We start from the raw sequence: 14310 nt of genomic DNA, 5'->3' as shown, positions 1-14310 counted from the left end.
GAGATGAAAAGGTAATTTCTTTATGTTTTACGTAAAGATATTAAATCAAATATCACGTGTGAATAGGTATGAATGTTACAAGATTTCCGACAGTTTTATGGATGTGGTTTTGGGTTTTTTTAAATTCATACTTAAACTTCATTTATTATGTAAAACATTTAGAGATTTGTACTTTTTCATGCTTCGGTTCTTCCTCCTCAAAGTCTATTAAACTCAAGGCCAAAAAGTCTTTTTGCCATTTTCTTGCATTCTTTTTTCTTTTTTCTTCGTTCTTCCTCGAAACTTCCAAGAACAAATTTCACAGAACCTTCATATGAGATTCCAAACTTAAATCAAACACAGATTTTCTAAAATTAAATCAAATCCTAAAAGCCAATGATCGTCAAATCAAGATTAAAAGAATATCAAAATTGTTATAAATTTTTTTGTTATGTTTAGATCATCAAGTCTTTCATTTCTCCAAGGACACGATTCCGGTGTCCAAAGAGAACACTCCCCCACCTCCGGATCCGCCTTTGGTTCGTGATATAAAGAGATGAAAAACTCCAAGAGACGCCACAATTCGGACTTTCAGATCTAATTCCTTTTCTGACCCATCCTTGGCCTTTTTTTCAAGACCATCCCCCACTAATTGTTGGAGTCACCATGTGGATGGTGGAGTCCGGTGCAAATTCTATGGTTGGGGCAAAGACGGACCCAATTTTTTTTTAAGTGGTGGCACAATTTAACTATAAAAACACTTCTAAATTTTTTTCACAATGTTAGTATAGGTATGTTAGTTTCTTGCCCTTACATAAAAGATTCAAACCCAAGCCTTTTGTACAAATGTAAGATCGTTTGCGTTTCCTATTTCGACTATTAAATCTTTGTGTTAACATGTCAATTTAAAAAAAAAAAAAAAACTATATGTTGGCACCCAACAAAATAATATGGTGGCACCCTTCAGAACGTAATTATTCCCCTTATGACGGAACCATGAATCATGGCCCATTGCACTGTATCATTCCACGTGTGTCCACCACTGGTTAGGGGAACCGGAGACGTCTTTGCTAGCATAATAGTTTTCGAAGTCAGCAGAGAGAGAAGAACGAAATGAAGAGGGACAAGATGTTTGATTTAGAGTTTGTTTGTGTTCTTACAATTTTATTGGAGAAGATAAGTTCAATAGAAAAGAAAAAAAAAAGAATTCGTAAATCATAAAAATATAGGATAATAGCAAAAACACCATTTGGTCTAAGGATCAAACCAGTGAAAAGGTGTTAAAGTTTAGGGTTCAACTTTAAAAAATATATTTGTTAAATTTTGAAAATTGATATTACAATTTCTTTTTTGACACGTTTAATACTATTTTCAACAAATTCTTTATACAATTTCTCGAAATCGTAATTTTCAAAATAAATTTGCATAGTAGTACCAAAGTTTCTTTAATGATGTGAAGCGTGACAGGCAGAGTTAAAGTAGCAATTCTTAAAAATCATATCTAAGGTCATGGTATTTTATGTCGTCAATTATAGCAATAAATACAGGTCTATTTAAAGAAAAATTGGTTGATTTGTGATAACTGAGAGATTTAATCTCAAACATAAATCAATGAATAAATTAAAAACTAATATTTTTAGTAATTTGACTTTATTTTTTAATCAAATGGCATTTTAGGTATTTAATTTTTTTTTATCTCTTCTATGTCTCTCTCTCTTGCTTCCGGCCTCCGGTAAAACCTACCGGGGGCGATTCGTGTGGTTAGTTTTGTAAAACCCCTAAAAACTGGTTATTTTGTGTAAGAGGGTTGTATAAAGTGGTTAGTATTGTCATTTTTCATTTTCTACAAATGTCCTTATTTATTTATTTAACTAAAATAATAATAAAAATATTTTATGATTTTTTATTTATTAAATAAATAAAAATTGGACGTACATGAACGGTCCATTTACGAGAATAAGGTAAGAGTTCATTTACCTCACTGGACCGTCGTACAACCCCCATCGGATGTACGTTGACTTTGACCCAAATAGATATTTACTACCTTTTCCAACGTTTACCTCGTTTTCATAGAAAAAATCACCAAAATGATCAAAATATACCCGATATATTAACGAAAGAACCATTTTTATACTTAACTACTTTATTATTCAGTGAATATGAAAAAGGTTGTGAATTAAAACCCATTTTTTATTTTGATGCTTATTAGAAATCAAGAATACTATAAAGAATAACATGAGTTTGTTTACGAAAATCGCTATTTTTTTGTTAACATGGATATCCAACTCACTATACGAGCTGACTAATTTCAGGGAGATCACCTGCTTTGTAGATAGCCCGGAGTCACCGCATTTGAATCTCCGTGGCCACAAGAGGATTTTTGTTCCTCTTTGGATTTGAACCTGGGAACTCTAGGTACTTTTGATCTTTGGAGTCAAACTCAAACCAATCAGACATCACTCTTGTAGTTAAAAAAATCGATATTTACGTACAAACTTAGAAGAAAACAGATTCTAAAATTTGTAATCACGAGATGTTTGATTTTTTATCTATTAATTTCGGAATCTATTAGGTTGTCTCTAAGCACTAATCTATCTGGAAAAGTTAAGATAAATTGTTGTTTGATCTTTATTTGGATAAATAATCTGAACAACAAAAATTACCATTTTAATCTTATAAGGTAAAGTTGAATGAAAATGAACTGTTTGGTAAATGTTTAAAATGACAATGATATAAATTATTTAAAATAAACATAGATAATATGAATTCAACAAGTTCATAACATAATATTTAATAATTTCAAATATATTTAAAAGAATAGAGTATTATTGTCTGATTACAGATTTTAATTTATGCACGTTGGTAAACTATTTATTTTTTAATTAGACATGTGATTAAAAATTGTAGAACAATAGTAATTTTGAAAAAGAAAAAAGAAGCTAACTTGATATTAATGCATTAAGATAGAATGAGTTAACTTAACGTGAATTGTCGTTTTCAAAAAGAAAAACATGTTAAGTCAATCTACATGATTAAGTTAAAATCAAACTTTTAACATAACTTAACCAATTAAGCCAATCGTTCATTAAACTTATTAAGTTGAAAACAAACACCTCTGAAACAATAAAATTTCTAAATTTCAAATATTTTATCTTTAATCTATACTATATTATAAAGCATTTGACAAAAACTCTTAAAACCCATATTTTATGCATGAAGTATTGTATATTGATGCATATTACTTAAAATTCAAGATTACAAGTAAATTATGCATAAGTACAACTTATTAAAGCTCCATGTTTGAATTCGTGTAACTAACTGCAGATAAACATAACCAAATAGAAGATAATTAACATAACCAAATAGAGGACAAAGATCTCATTTTAAAATATAAAAAATATAAAGGATAATTATTGAGTTATAACAAAATAATTAATTATTATCTTTAAAGGAAATTATATTATTAAACCAAATATAAATTACTTCGTTATTGAATCTAAATTAAATTATAATAAAAATATTGAATTAAAAAAATACACAAAAAATAGGAATTTTAAATAGTTATTTTGATACTAATATCGATATATTTTTGTCAAATTTTTATAATATCTTCAAATTTATATTTTATTCAAATATAAAAACATCATCATTTTTTTTTAAATCACATAAGACCATAATATAACATCGACTGAGATAAATAATAAAATGAAATATTAAAATCAAAATGTATCTCGCTGCATTGCACGTGTACCCTTCTAGTTATATTTTTATTTATAAAAAATATAAACAAGACAATAAATGTTCTAGAACGAATATATCAAAAAAGATCTAAGCGTCTTTATTTCGTTTTATGCCAATAAAAGCATGAAGAAGAAGAAAAGTGTTAATTAATAATCAATGAGAATAAAAATAAAAATAAAAATAAATTTTGGTTTTATATGATATAAATTTTTATTATTAGTTTAATTGTTGAGAATGAAAATTTATTATGTGTTATTTTTATTTTTATTCTTTTGTCTGAATCAAACACTTCCTAATAATAAATAAATGAACAAAAGCATGAAAAAAAAATATTTAAAACCTGTAACAAATTGAAACCATATGAAAACCTTTCTGTTTGTTCAAAGTTGAACGATAAATCTGTTATTTTTGGTGAAATATAAATATTGTGGACCCTTTCACACATTAATAATTAATAACGTCTTAACATTTGTCATACCTGCTAAATATCTTAGCATTAATCATCGCATTTTACGGTTTATTTCATAAATAAAACATTAAATTAGTTTGATAATTATTTAAAAACCATTGCATGTATGATTATTGTCTTCTTTTATAAGTTAATTGGATTATAAAGTAATATATTCGAATTCGAAATTTTTGTGGGTTATGTTAATTTCTAGTAAGATATGATTATGTTTGATTAAATGTATGTAATAATAAATTTTAACTAATAAAAATAATCAATCGAAAACTGAACACGATTATGGAAAAGAATTACATTTAACGGGAATTAGGAAAAACGTAGTTTGCATACGTCACGCACACGAAGGAATTAATACGTAAATTAACAACGGATTTTATATTAGATGCATTGTTTATTTCTTGAGGTTTACTTTTTGGAATCCATAATTAAAGGGTTTTTTGTTTACTTCTTAATAGTTACATTAAGAGACAATCTCTGAATCGTTAAGAGGTGAATCTTGTTTATCAAAAAAAAAAAGTCTGCATCTTAATGGTTCTAAAACCCTCTGAATGATTTTGTATCCTAGAACTCCCTTAACCATTAAGAGCGCTAATTTCATTGTACACAATTACCAAACAACTATATTTCATTTTGCACTATATTATGAGAGCCTCTTAATCATTCTAACTACTTAATCATTCTGCACCAAACCATTCAGCAATTGTCAAACAACCTCTAACTAATTTATGACAAACTAGGGTTTTCATTAACCTAACTTTTTTGTTCGCTTGTTTAGTGATACGTAGAATCTGCCAACTATTTTTGTTTAGATCATAGGACCAGTACTTTTTCTACGTACGTCATTAAAGGGGGGTTTTTTTTTATTAACTTGGATATCCAACCCGCTATGCGAGCCGACTAATCCCATGACAACCACCTGTTTTGCAGGTAACACGAAGTCACCGCATTTGAATCTCCGTGGCCATAAGGGGATTTTTATTCCTCCTTGAATTTGAACTTGAGACCTTCAGACACTTTGACCTTTAGAGCTCAAGCTCAACCCAATCAGACACCACCCTTATGGTTTAATCGGAGGTTATTAGAGAATAAACATGAATAACATCATATCTTTTAAGAATAATGGGTTATAATATTAATTTTGAAAAGCTTAAACAATTAAAAAAAATACAAAATAACACATTTGAAATTAATTAAAATATATTACGATGGATTAATAATAAATATTAATTTATGTAACGCCCGTTTTTCAACAAAACTAATAACTACTAATCAAAATTATAATTAAACCTTTTGACATTGTTTAAATAATTTGGTGGTTAATTCAATGCATATAATACACTTTAATAACGATGACTTTTTGTCAAACCAACATTTCGATCAGACCATAGGTTTTGAAAATTGTGTTTCATTTTCATCTTAAATGTTTCTATCACTGATGGTACTTTTTATCAAACATAAATTTCAAACATATGTTAAAACATTATAAGTGTTTAATTTTCAAAAGTTAATTATATCTTGCATTCAGTATGTTGTTGACTCTAATCCGTTTTAATAATCCCAAAGACATCCTTGTGGCCATGCCGTTGCGTTTTGTTGGTTCACCACCTTGTTGTATTGTGCTCGTGGTTTTTTCCTAAGTCTTAAGAAGGCATTCAGCTTCAATCCCCTCGTTGTTTCTTCGAAGTCTGTTTTAGCTTTTTCTCTGACTCGGTTTCTTTTAGATAGTATCATATCATCTTGGTAAACAGAGGCGTAGACAATGCGTGCTATAAATGGTTTTTGGGTTTTGTGTTCATGATGTGTTTACGTGTCTTAAATTTATCTGGTAAGAGGTAAACCAACCTGTTATTTTTCTATTATTGTTCTTCAAACACTCAGCAATGACGTTTTTTAATCGATTAACCTTAATGGATCATTATTTTCAAGTGATTCTTACCAAATCGATCCTCACTTCTCTTGGTTGATGTATTTTAATAGAATTTAAACGTCTTAAATACCGTCAATGACATACTTTCGTTTAAATGGATGTTAATTATGTAATTTCATAATGACGATGAATAAATATGTGAAATTGTATAAATTTATCTATAGATTCAATACTATAATTTTCTAATAGACAAAATAGATGATTTAAAACAAATTCAGACATTTATCAATTTACAGAAACAAACAGTTTTATTGATTCTGGTTTCAAATTGCAGCACCACCTCTTATCAATAAGAGGTGAAATAAGATTTCAGACTTTATCACCTCTTAATAAACAAACAGACTACTAACTAGTTTCACTAAACAACTAGATAAGTCCTCCTTATTTAAAGATTCATTTACTTTCATGACAAAAAAATAAGAATAGGAAAATTAAGATGTAATAAACATTTTCTTCTAATTCTTATTGGCCTAATTTCATGATAAATTTTAGAATTATTGACAAACATTGTGAACTTAAAAGCAAGAACTTCCATTTGAAATCGATTACTTGGATAAATGTTTATTGAGTAATCGGTCCCAGAACGTATATATTCCAACTTTTCTTGGTGACAAACAATAACATTCACTACAACAGAATTGAGTTTATAGGACGTTTAAAGTGTTCGTGTGTCCTAATAGAGTGCCTTACAGAACAAAAAATAAAAGTCTTGTATAAAAGTGTTACAATAAGTTTATAAAACGTTTTTTTTGGCGTCGAAACAAACCTTTTAAAACATTTTTAAGATAAAATGTCTTATTAGTTATTTCATAGGACATTATTTAAAAAAGACATCCTATAAACTCAAGTGACTTGTAAAAAGATAGGTTATAAGACACTTCTAAAATAGCTAATACGATATTTTATATTAAAATGTCCTAAAAACTTGACGTCTAAAAACGTATGATAAACTTATTATAACACTTTTAGATATGACACTTTATTCTTTAATTTTATAAATATAACTTCTATAAAACACTCTATTAAAACATTTAAATATTGTAGGCATTATATAAACCGGATTTTATTGTAGTGATTGGTTAATGGTTATACACCAACCAAATGTTCAAATCAATTAGTTAAATCTTCAATATCATACATATATTGTTATATTAATCTATATTAATTAAAATAAACCAATTTTTTAATTAAAAAAACTAATTAATATATAATAATAAAATAAAATAAAAAATAAATACCATTTAAATTGAGGGACAAAACGGTCAAGTTTAATATCCGTAAAGGAGTAAAGCGCCTTTTACGTAGAGTCCCTGGCTTATTGGAAGGAAGAGTATGAACAAACACTTTAGGGGCTGATTGTTTATGGCTTATTGGGCTTAATAGGCTATATAGATTAATCGATCAGCTAGTTTGCTTATGACTTATCTATATTGATCATGATTTAATTGGTCGGCCCATTGGTACTAACTTATTCCAAACAACCCTTGATGGAATTTGGTATGATACTTATGAGATGATGATATCGATAAGATTGATATACCCTTGTCAACAACGCGCTCCCAATACCCTCTTCTTGGTCATCGTCACCGTCGCGGCCCTGCTCATCATCACCGCCGCCTCTGCCTCGACTAGTTGCCTAGAATACAAAAATAACCTCAAACTCGAATCCAGTTTCTGCAACCATAGCTTTCCGTTTTCTCTTAAATAATAATGGGTATTGGTCTTTATGTGAGTTTTGGGTTCCAACATTTCCCCTCGAAATCCAATAGGGTTTAGGATTTTGGGGGCATAACCGACCCGACCCGACCCGACCCTCCCTCACCCCTACCTACAGTTACATATTGATCTCGTACCGAAATTTAATTGAAGTAGCCTTGGAAATGATTGATCTATGTATACCTTTGGTTGGATTTTGTAAGCATAAACATATGTATGTAAGTAAGCGTATGTTTCTTAATTTGATCATATCTAAAACAAACTAACTACAAATTCAACTGGTATCTGTACATATAAAGAAATATCATATCATCAATTATTCAATCTAATTTACCAGCCATAGATTGGGTTTTCTACTTGTGGAGGTACAAGATTAAGATCATTACATTGCTCCTTGTCGTAATTCCGAGTTCCAGGTACCGCCCCTGTGCACAGCCTCAACACTTCATTCCCAGTAAAACAATAATGACCAAAAGCCAACCCTCCGTCCACCCATTTCGACCTACTTTTCTCGCTATCATTTACTAGTATCTTCTCAAGCTCAGAATACTCCATAAACCTCTCGGTCGCAGCTTCCCATGAGAGCTTGTATTGTTGCTCACCAGTAAGAGGATGTGGCTCGTTTTCCATGGCTTCTTTCACTTTGTTTACGAACTCTTGTGGTGTCTTGTAAGTTAAACAGTTGGGAAATGATGTAAAGAACTCATTCGATGGGTGATCGGCACATACTACAAATTTCCCCATCGCAAGCGCCTCGGCAGTGGCCGTACAGAGCACATCGCTCACGCTCGGATTTATGAACACTTTGTAACTGCAAGATCATATAAAAGACAATGAGAGACTGGTTGTTAGCAGTTTAATGAGACTCACAGCTTATTGACTGTTTGGTAGTAGCATATTGAAAGTAGCTTATTCAGTAAGCTTCTGGGGGAGAGCATCATGCAGAAAGCCAAGTTTTTTTTCCAAACCCGTCCTCCCAATTAAAAGACATGTTCATTTTAGCTATGAAAAACTCTCTTAAACAAAAACTTTTCCAATCTATACAGACAAATTCATGCACACAGACATCTTTATCCATAGGAATGCTTCTATGGAGGTCAGACCCCACCTCCGGTTGGGACATGTTGAGTTCATTTGGTTACTAAGATGATAATTCTTACCCATGAAGAGAATCATCAGCGTGATCTCTGCCTTTCATGAAGTTAATGTTCAAGTCTAACCTACTGGCCGTAGTTTGTACTTCATGAGCATCTTCTCCATTCCCATAAACATCAAGTCTGAAGCCATTAAGGTCATCTTTTTGTTTCGCCAGTAAATCTATCAACTCCCGGTATCCCTTGGCCCAAACCATCTTGCCCAAAAAATAAGCTCCTTTTGAGAACGAATTCTGCCCACCTTCTCTTTCTGCAGCCATTCTCTCCCCAACTGTTAAAAACTTTGGGTTCACACCATGAACATTACAAATTACAGACTTGGGTAAATCTTGTGTTGCAGCAGAAAGACGAAGAACCTAAACATAAAATATTTAAAATATAAGAATATTAACCGTCTTCTAGATCGACAAGTTCATATAAATTAGAGGATTGGGACATTCGTAGTTTACTCGGTACCTTATCACAGTAAGCTCTTGTAACCAGATTGTTTATATGCTTCACAAAGAAGGCTTGGAGAGCTCCGTATTTTTCCCTCTTGATGTACTCCAAGTAATTCGTGTGAACAACTCCGACGACATGATTGAATTTACTAGTCCAGCGTTTACCATGATGGTACCAATTCAAATGTTCGGGTTCTTCAAGGATCGCAATGTCGGCATCCTTGGATGGAATGAACTTTGAAGTATCTCCAGCAGGTATAATACTACGTCTCTCTTTTTGAAACTGAACGGTGAGAAATGCATCCATATTGTCAGTACAACTTTCAGTCACTAACACAATATGAGCTTTATAGGACGCCAAATCTGTCCAAGTGCAATAGACTGCATGATAGGACGTAAAAGTGTCACAATAAGTTTATATGATGTTTTGAGCATCCTAATAAATTTTTAGGACACTTCTGAAATAACGCATCCTATTGGTATTTTTATATGATATTATTTGCAAAAGTGTCTTATAAAAACAAGTGTACTGTAAATAGAAATGTATATGGAAGACTGGTAAAAAATGTCTTTAAAAAAGCTAATAGGACACTTTATTCCTAAAAACTTGTTAGGACGTCGAAAAGTGTCTTATCAACTTATTGTAACATTTTATATAGAATGCACAATTGGTCCTATAAAAAAAGTTATATAAAGCTGTCTATTAAGACACTTAGACATATTTGGACACTTAGACATATTTGGCATCTTATAAAGTCGTTTTTTTGTAGTCAGCAATCAGCATAAAAAAGCTCATGGAATACTAAAAATGGTATATGAGAACTACCTTTCCTGGATAGAAGGATATTCTGAAATCAGCCTTAAAACCCACTCGTTCCTCAAGCCAACTGCGAATATAAGCTTCTTGTTCCGCCGGTGAACTGAAAGTAATGTTGTTTGGATAAACTAATTCTTGATCTCCTCTGGTGAGCCAAGGAACCAATAGTGTGATGCTCTGCTTTTTGGATTTTGCCAGATATGCTGCTCGAAACAGTGGATTTACAGCAGTCCCAGTCATCCAAGGAAGACTAGCAGTTGTGACGATGGCCACATGCCTTTTCCCATCGGAATCGGATATCTGATGCTTACCAAGGTTGGTCCATAATCCACCTTCATAATGGTGTCCTGTACTTTGAAGCACACTAGCTACTCTTGAATCTAGTTCATCGATAACATTATCACCTTCAGGAATCGATGGCTCTCTGGGATGAAATGACCTTAACAAAAGTTGGTTTTTCCTTTTCCCAAACAAGCTTTCCACTATCTTGTCAGAGACATCTGCCACGGTACACCAAAATATATGTTTAGAAAGTCTAGAAAGAATGATGGATAAATAAGCACAGCATCAGAAAGTCTAGAAAGAATGAAGTCATAATGAAAAAGAAAATTTAATTACCTCTCTTAACACCAAAGTGATCTAAAAACGGGACGGACTGCTTAACCAAATATGCTAAAAGTTCTGGGATGTCCAAGGGCGGAACGTCCTGAGACATGAAACGAAAACGAAATCAAATGATTGAACATAACGATTTTCTGCTATAATATAATGCAAACCACCTCTGTCCAAAAAGTATGTCAATTCTTGTTTAATAAGCAGTTTAAAATCTATATAGGATATTGGTATGAAGTGATAGCTGAGCAAATAGTATTGAATATGATAATAAAATACAAGTTATTAATCAAATAATCAAAGACCAATAAATCTCTGTACAAAGAAAACCAATTAGCAAAAGCATCATATCACACAATTTGATTTTTACTTGAAGACAGTGTGTCTCTGCTACTTATGTTAATGACTTTTACTGCATCTAAAATAAGCACCTTGTTAAAATAAAAGATATAATGATTTGATAACAAGGAGATAGAGGAAGATAAAGACTGAACACAAAAAATAATGCAAGTAGTTTTCTGGGCCAAATATAAATTCATACCTTTAAATTGTCTGGTTCCTTGCAAATTGCTTTCTGCAAGATAAATAGAAAATTGAGAATATAATGGTCTGTTGATTAAAATAAAAATTCAACTACTGGTCACAATAAATTACCATTTTCAAGTTAGAAGAATATAATAAGTGATCTCACTGACTTTTCAAACATTAGACAACATCAATGTACGGATAACTATTTTAAGTAGCATTATAATTATGTCTGACAAATCCGACATATACACATCTTGTTGGAAACTTTGGACAGTCACATTAGTATCATTAACATCGATATGATAACCAAAACCCCATTTATCCAAAACAAAATGAACACCTAAGTGCCAACAGATGGTGAGGGCTCAAACAAAGAACCCGTAAGCGTCTCAAATCCAGGTTACGTACTTCCACAATCATTTTCTCCCCTTTATGCTGAAGCTCCATTTCTTCCACCCAATTGAAATTAGTAAAAACTACTTTTAGAAATGATAATCTCATAATGGAAAAGTGACTTCTTTCTACATTAAATACAATTCTGAAAACAGCAAATTATTAGAATACAGGTTTTTTTGTAGAGCTTGGACTAAAAAGAAATAAAATCATCATTACACCTCACACAATAAAATAATACCAGGACCTCTTACTTTTGGAATGAAGAGGAAAAGCAACTCATACTTGACTACCACTTAAACAATTCCACCATTTTCAGCACATTACATTCAAAAGGAGTTTAAGAAAGAAAGTGATTTCCAACTTAATCAAGTACAGATGATATAAATGTTCAAAATAGAAGCCAACACTAAATAACTATATAGTATATATTCATATGTACATAAACACATATCAGTATTCAGCTTTTCATGAAGTGTTGGTATATAACTATATATATCTACTCAGCCAAATTAAAATGAGCTTGAAAAAACCTTAGTGTAATCCAGCTCGGTTTTGTACCAATTATTGAATATGTTACACGATCTCTTTTCTCCAAATAGTAGAGAATTACCTAATCATTTAATCTCTGTAGATAAAAAAGACATTTCCATTCAACAGTGCTAAAGAATTGAGCAAGGTGATTGGATTCCAAAATCATAACCTACAATTTTGACAGGGGAAACTGCATATAGAAGCAAGGTGTGTGAAGTATGAACAAAAACTCTTCATATCTTCATCACAAGCATATGAAATCCCTAAGAAGACCATGTCTGTCTTATTGCAATTGGAGTACCAACTATACAATTACCTAATGTCTCCCACAGATTCTATCATCTTAGTACACATATTAGCTGAATGAAGTCGAAAGAGGTTTAGGAACTTAGGATACTTACCAAACTAGATTTAACTTTCACCACAAACCGGCTGTTCTTGAGCCCCTCGATAATTTCTGACGATGAACTCCTTTTCTCTAATTCCCCTAAGCGCGTTTTGAAAGCCCTAATACGCTCCCAATGCCCAAGAAGCTGCCCTTGGTCGCCTTCTCCTTCCAGTTCCCAGCTAAAATTATTTACCCTCGTCCTTGCTCTCCTCTGATACGCTTCTCTATCATCAAACTCCACCTCAGATACAATCGCGTTCTTTATAGCTGACAAATCGATCCTTATGTTCGCCCTTGGCCTCCACTTCTTCAGAACTCTCCTACTAAAATCCGGAGAAGAGTACGTCCGGGAAATATCAGAAATCTTCGGCTGCCACCGTCTCATGAAATCGATCTCCGCCGGAGAAGGGGATGACGATGTCACCAGAACAGGAAAAGACGATTTCGATGCGGAATTCAAAAAGTTCTCAAACTCACGATCAAAAGAAGACGCTAGGTTCTTGAACGATTCTGCTCTATCTTTCATCAACCGTAGATCCGCTTCCGTCGAATCTTTCACTTCTCTCCATCCCTTGGATATGAACGAAATCGCTTTTTCTGCAGCCACAGCGGAACTACTCGTCGTCTCCGTCGACGAAGGGAGAGCCTCCGCCGGCCTGAAATTGATCATCAGATAGTTTCTAAGGACTGGAAACGTGGGATGATCCCGGCGAGAATTCTCCGAGGACTCTGTTTCGTGTGTTTGAAGATGGCAATAAGCTACCGAAAAGGGGAGGGAAAAGGGAAACAAAGCACGAGGCGGCTCGGCTGACAAAGTAACGGCGTCGGCTGATGAGCTTTTTTGCAAGCTTAATTAGGCGCGATGATTTAGAAATTAGGATTTTCGTTCTTATGATTATAATTTAATGTTATTTTTGTGTTTTGGTTAATTCCTATTTCATATACTTGTAAGTTGTAAGTATAATGGAGTAAAATAGTAAACAATTATAAATAAATCCCATTCTATTTTAACATAAATTTAAACTTAATTTGTACAAACAAATATTCAATTTTATATTTCTAATACTTACGAGTTAATAATTAACATGAAAAAATATATTTTAAACAGTTACCCCATTGCTAGGAGCATATAGGATACGAGATAGCTCGTGAGCTCTTCAAGATCTATTTGGTCAAAATTAGTTCACCACTCGACTCGAATAGACTTAACTCGACATATTAACGAGTCGAGCTACTCAATACTCGATTCAAAAAGCTCGTGAGATATTCAATTTTTATATATATAATTAGTTTAAAATATAATCAGATTTATAATATAATTTGTAATATATAATATAATAAAGTTGTCTTATATTTTTAAATATTTGAACAAACTGTGCATTTTTCAGCTAAAAAAACTAATAAATTTTTTTATTATCAAAATCATAATTAAAAAAGACAAAAAAAAAAAAACTATAAAACTATTAGTAAAGTTGTCCTACATTTGAATGAGAAAGAATAAAGAAAGGGTGAAGACATGCTATAAAAAGATAGGGAGGTAAATACAGTTTATAACTTTGAAATTCGATCAGGTTTTTTGTCTCTCCCCTCTAACTCACCCTAATGAACATCCCTA

At 31.9% G+C, this 14310-nt stretch overlaps 1 protein-coding gene across 1 annotated transcript; it reads right to left on the bottom strand.

Annotated features, from left to right (window-relative positions):
* Window positions 1-8061: 8061 nt before the first annotated feature.
* On the bottom strand, window positions 8062-13559 carry LOC112522271 (digalactosyldiacylglycerol synthase 1, chloroplastic-like). Its single transcript, XM_025131391.1, has 7 exons — window positions 12709-13559; window positions 11394-11426; window positions 10859-10946; window positions 10250-10740; window positions 9440-9706; window positions 8990-9339; window positions 8062-8640 (listed from the first exon to the last, which is right to left on the bottom strand). Exons 1-7 carry the CDS (start codon window positions 13363-13365, stop codon window positions 8160-8162), a joined length of 2367 nt encoding a protein of 788 aa, XP_024987159.1. The 5' UTR covers window positions 13366-13559; the 3' UTR covers window positions 8062-8159.
* Between the last annotated feature and the right edge of the window lie 751 nt (window positions 13560-14310).

The sequence above is a fragment of the Cynara cardunculus genome, assembly GCF_001531365.2.
Source record: "Cynara cardunculus var. scolymus isolate 2C chromosome LG 11, CcrdV1, whole genome shotgun sequence".
NCBI classification, from domain to species: domain Eukaryota; kingdom Viridiplantae; phylum Streptophyta; class Magnoliopsida; order Asterales; family Asteraceae; genus Cynara; species Cynara cardunculus.
The sequence above is the reverse complement of the archived record's forward strand: the minus strand, read 5'-3'. Positions and strand labels throughout refer to the sequence as shown.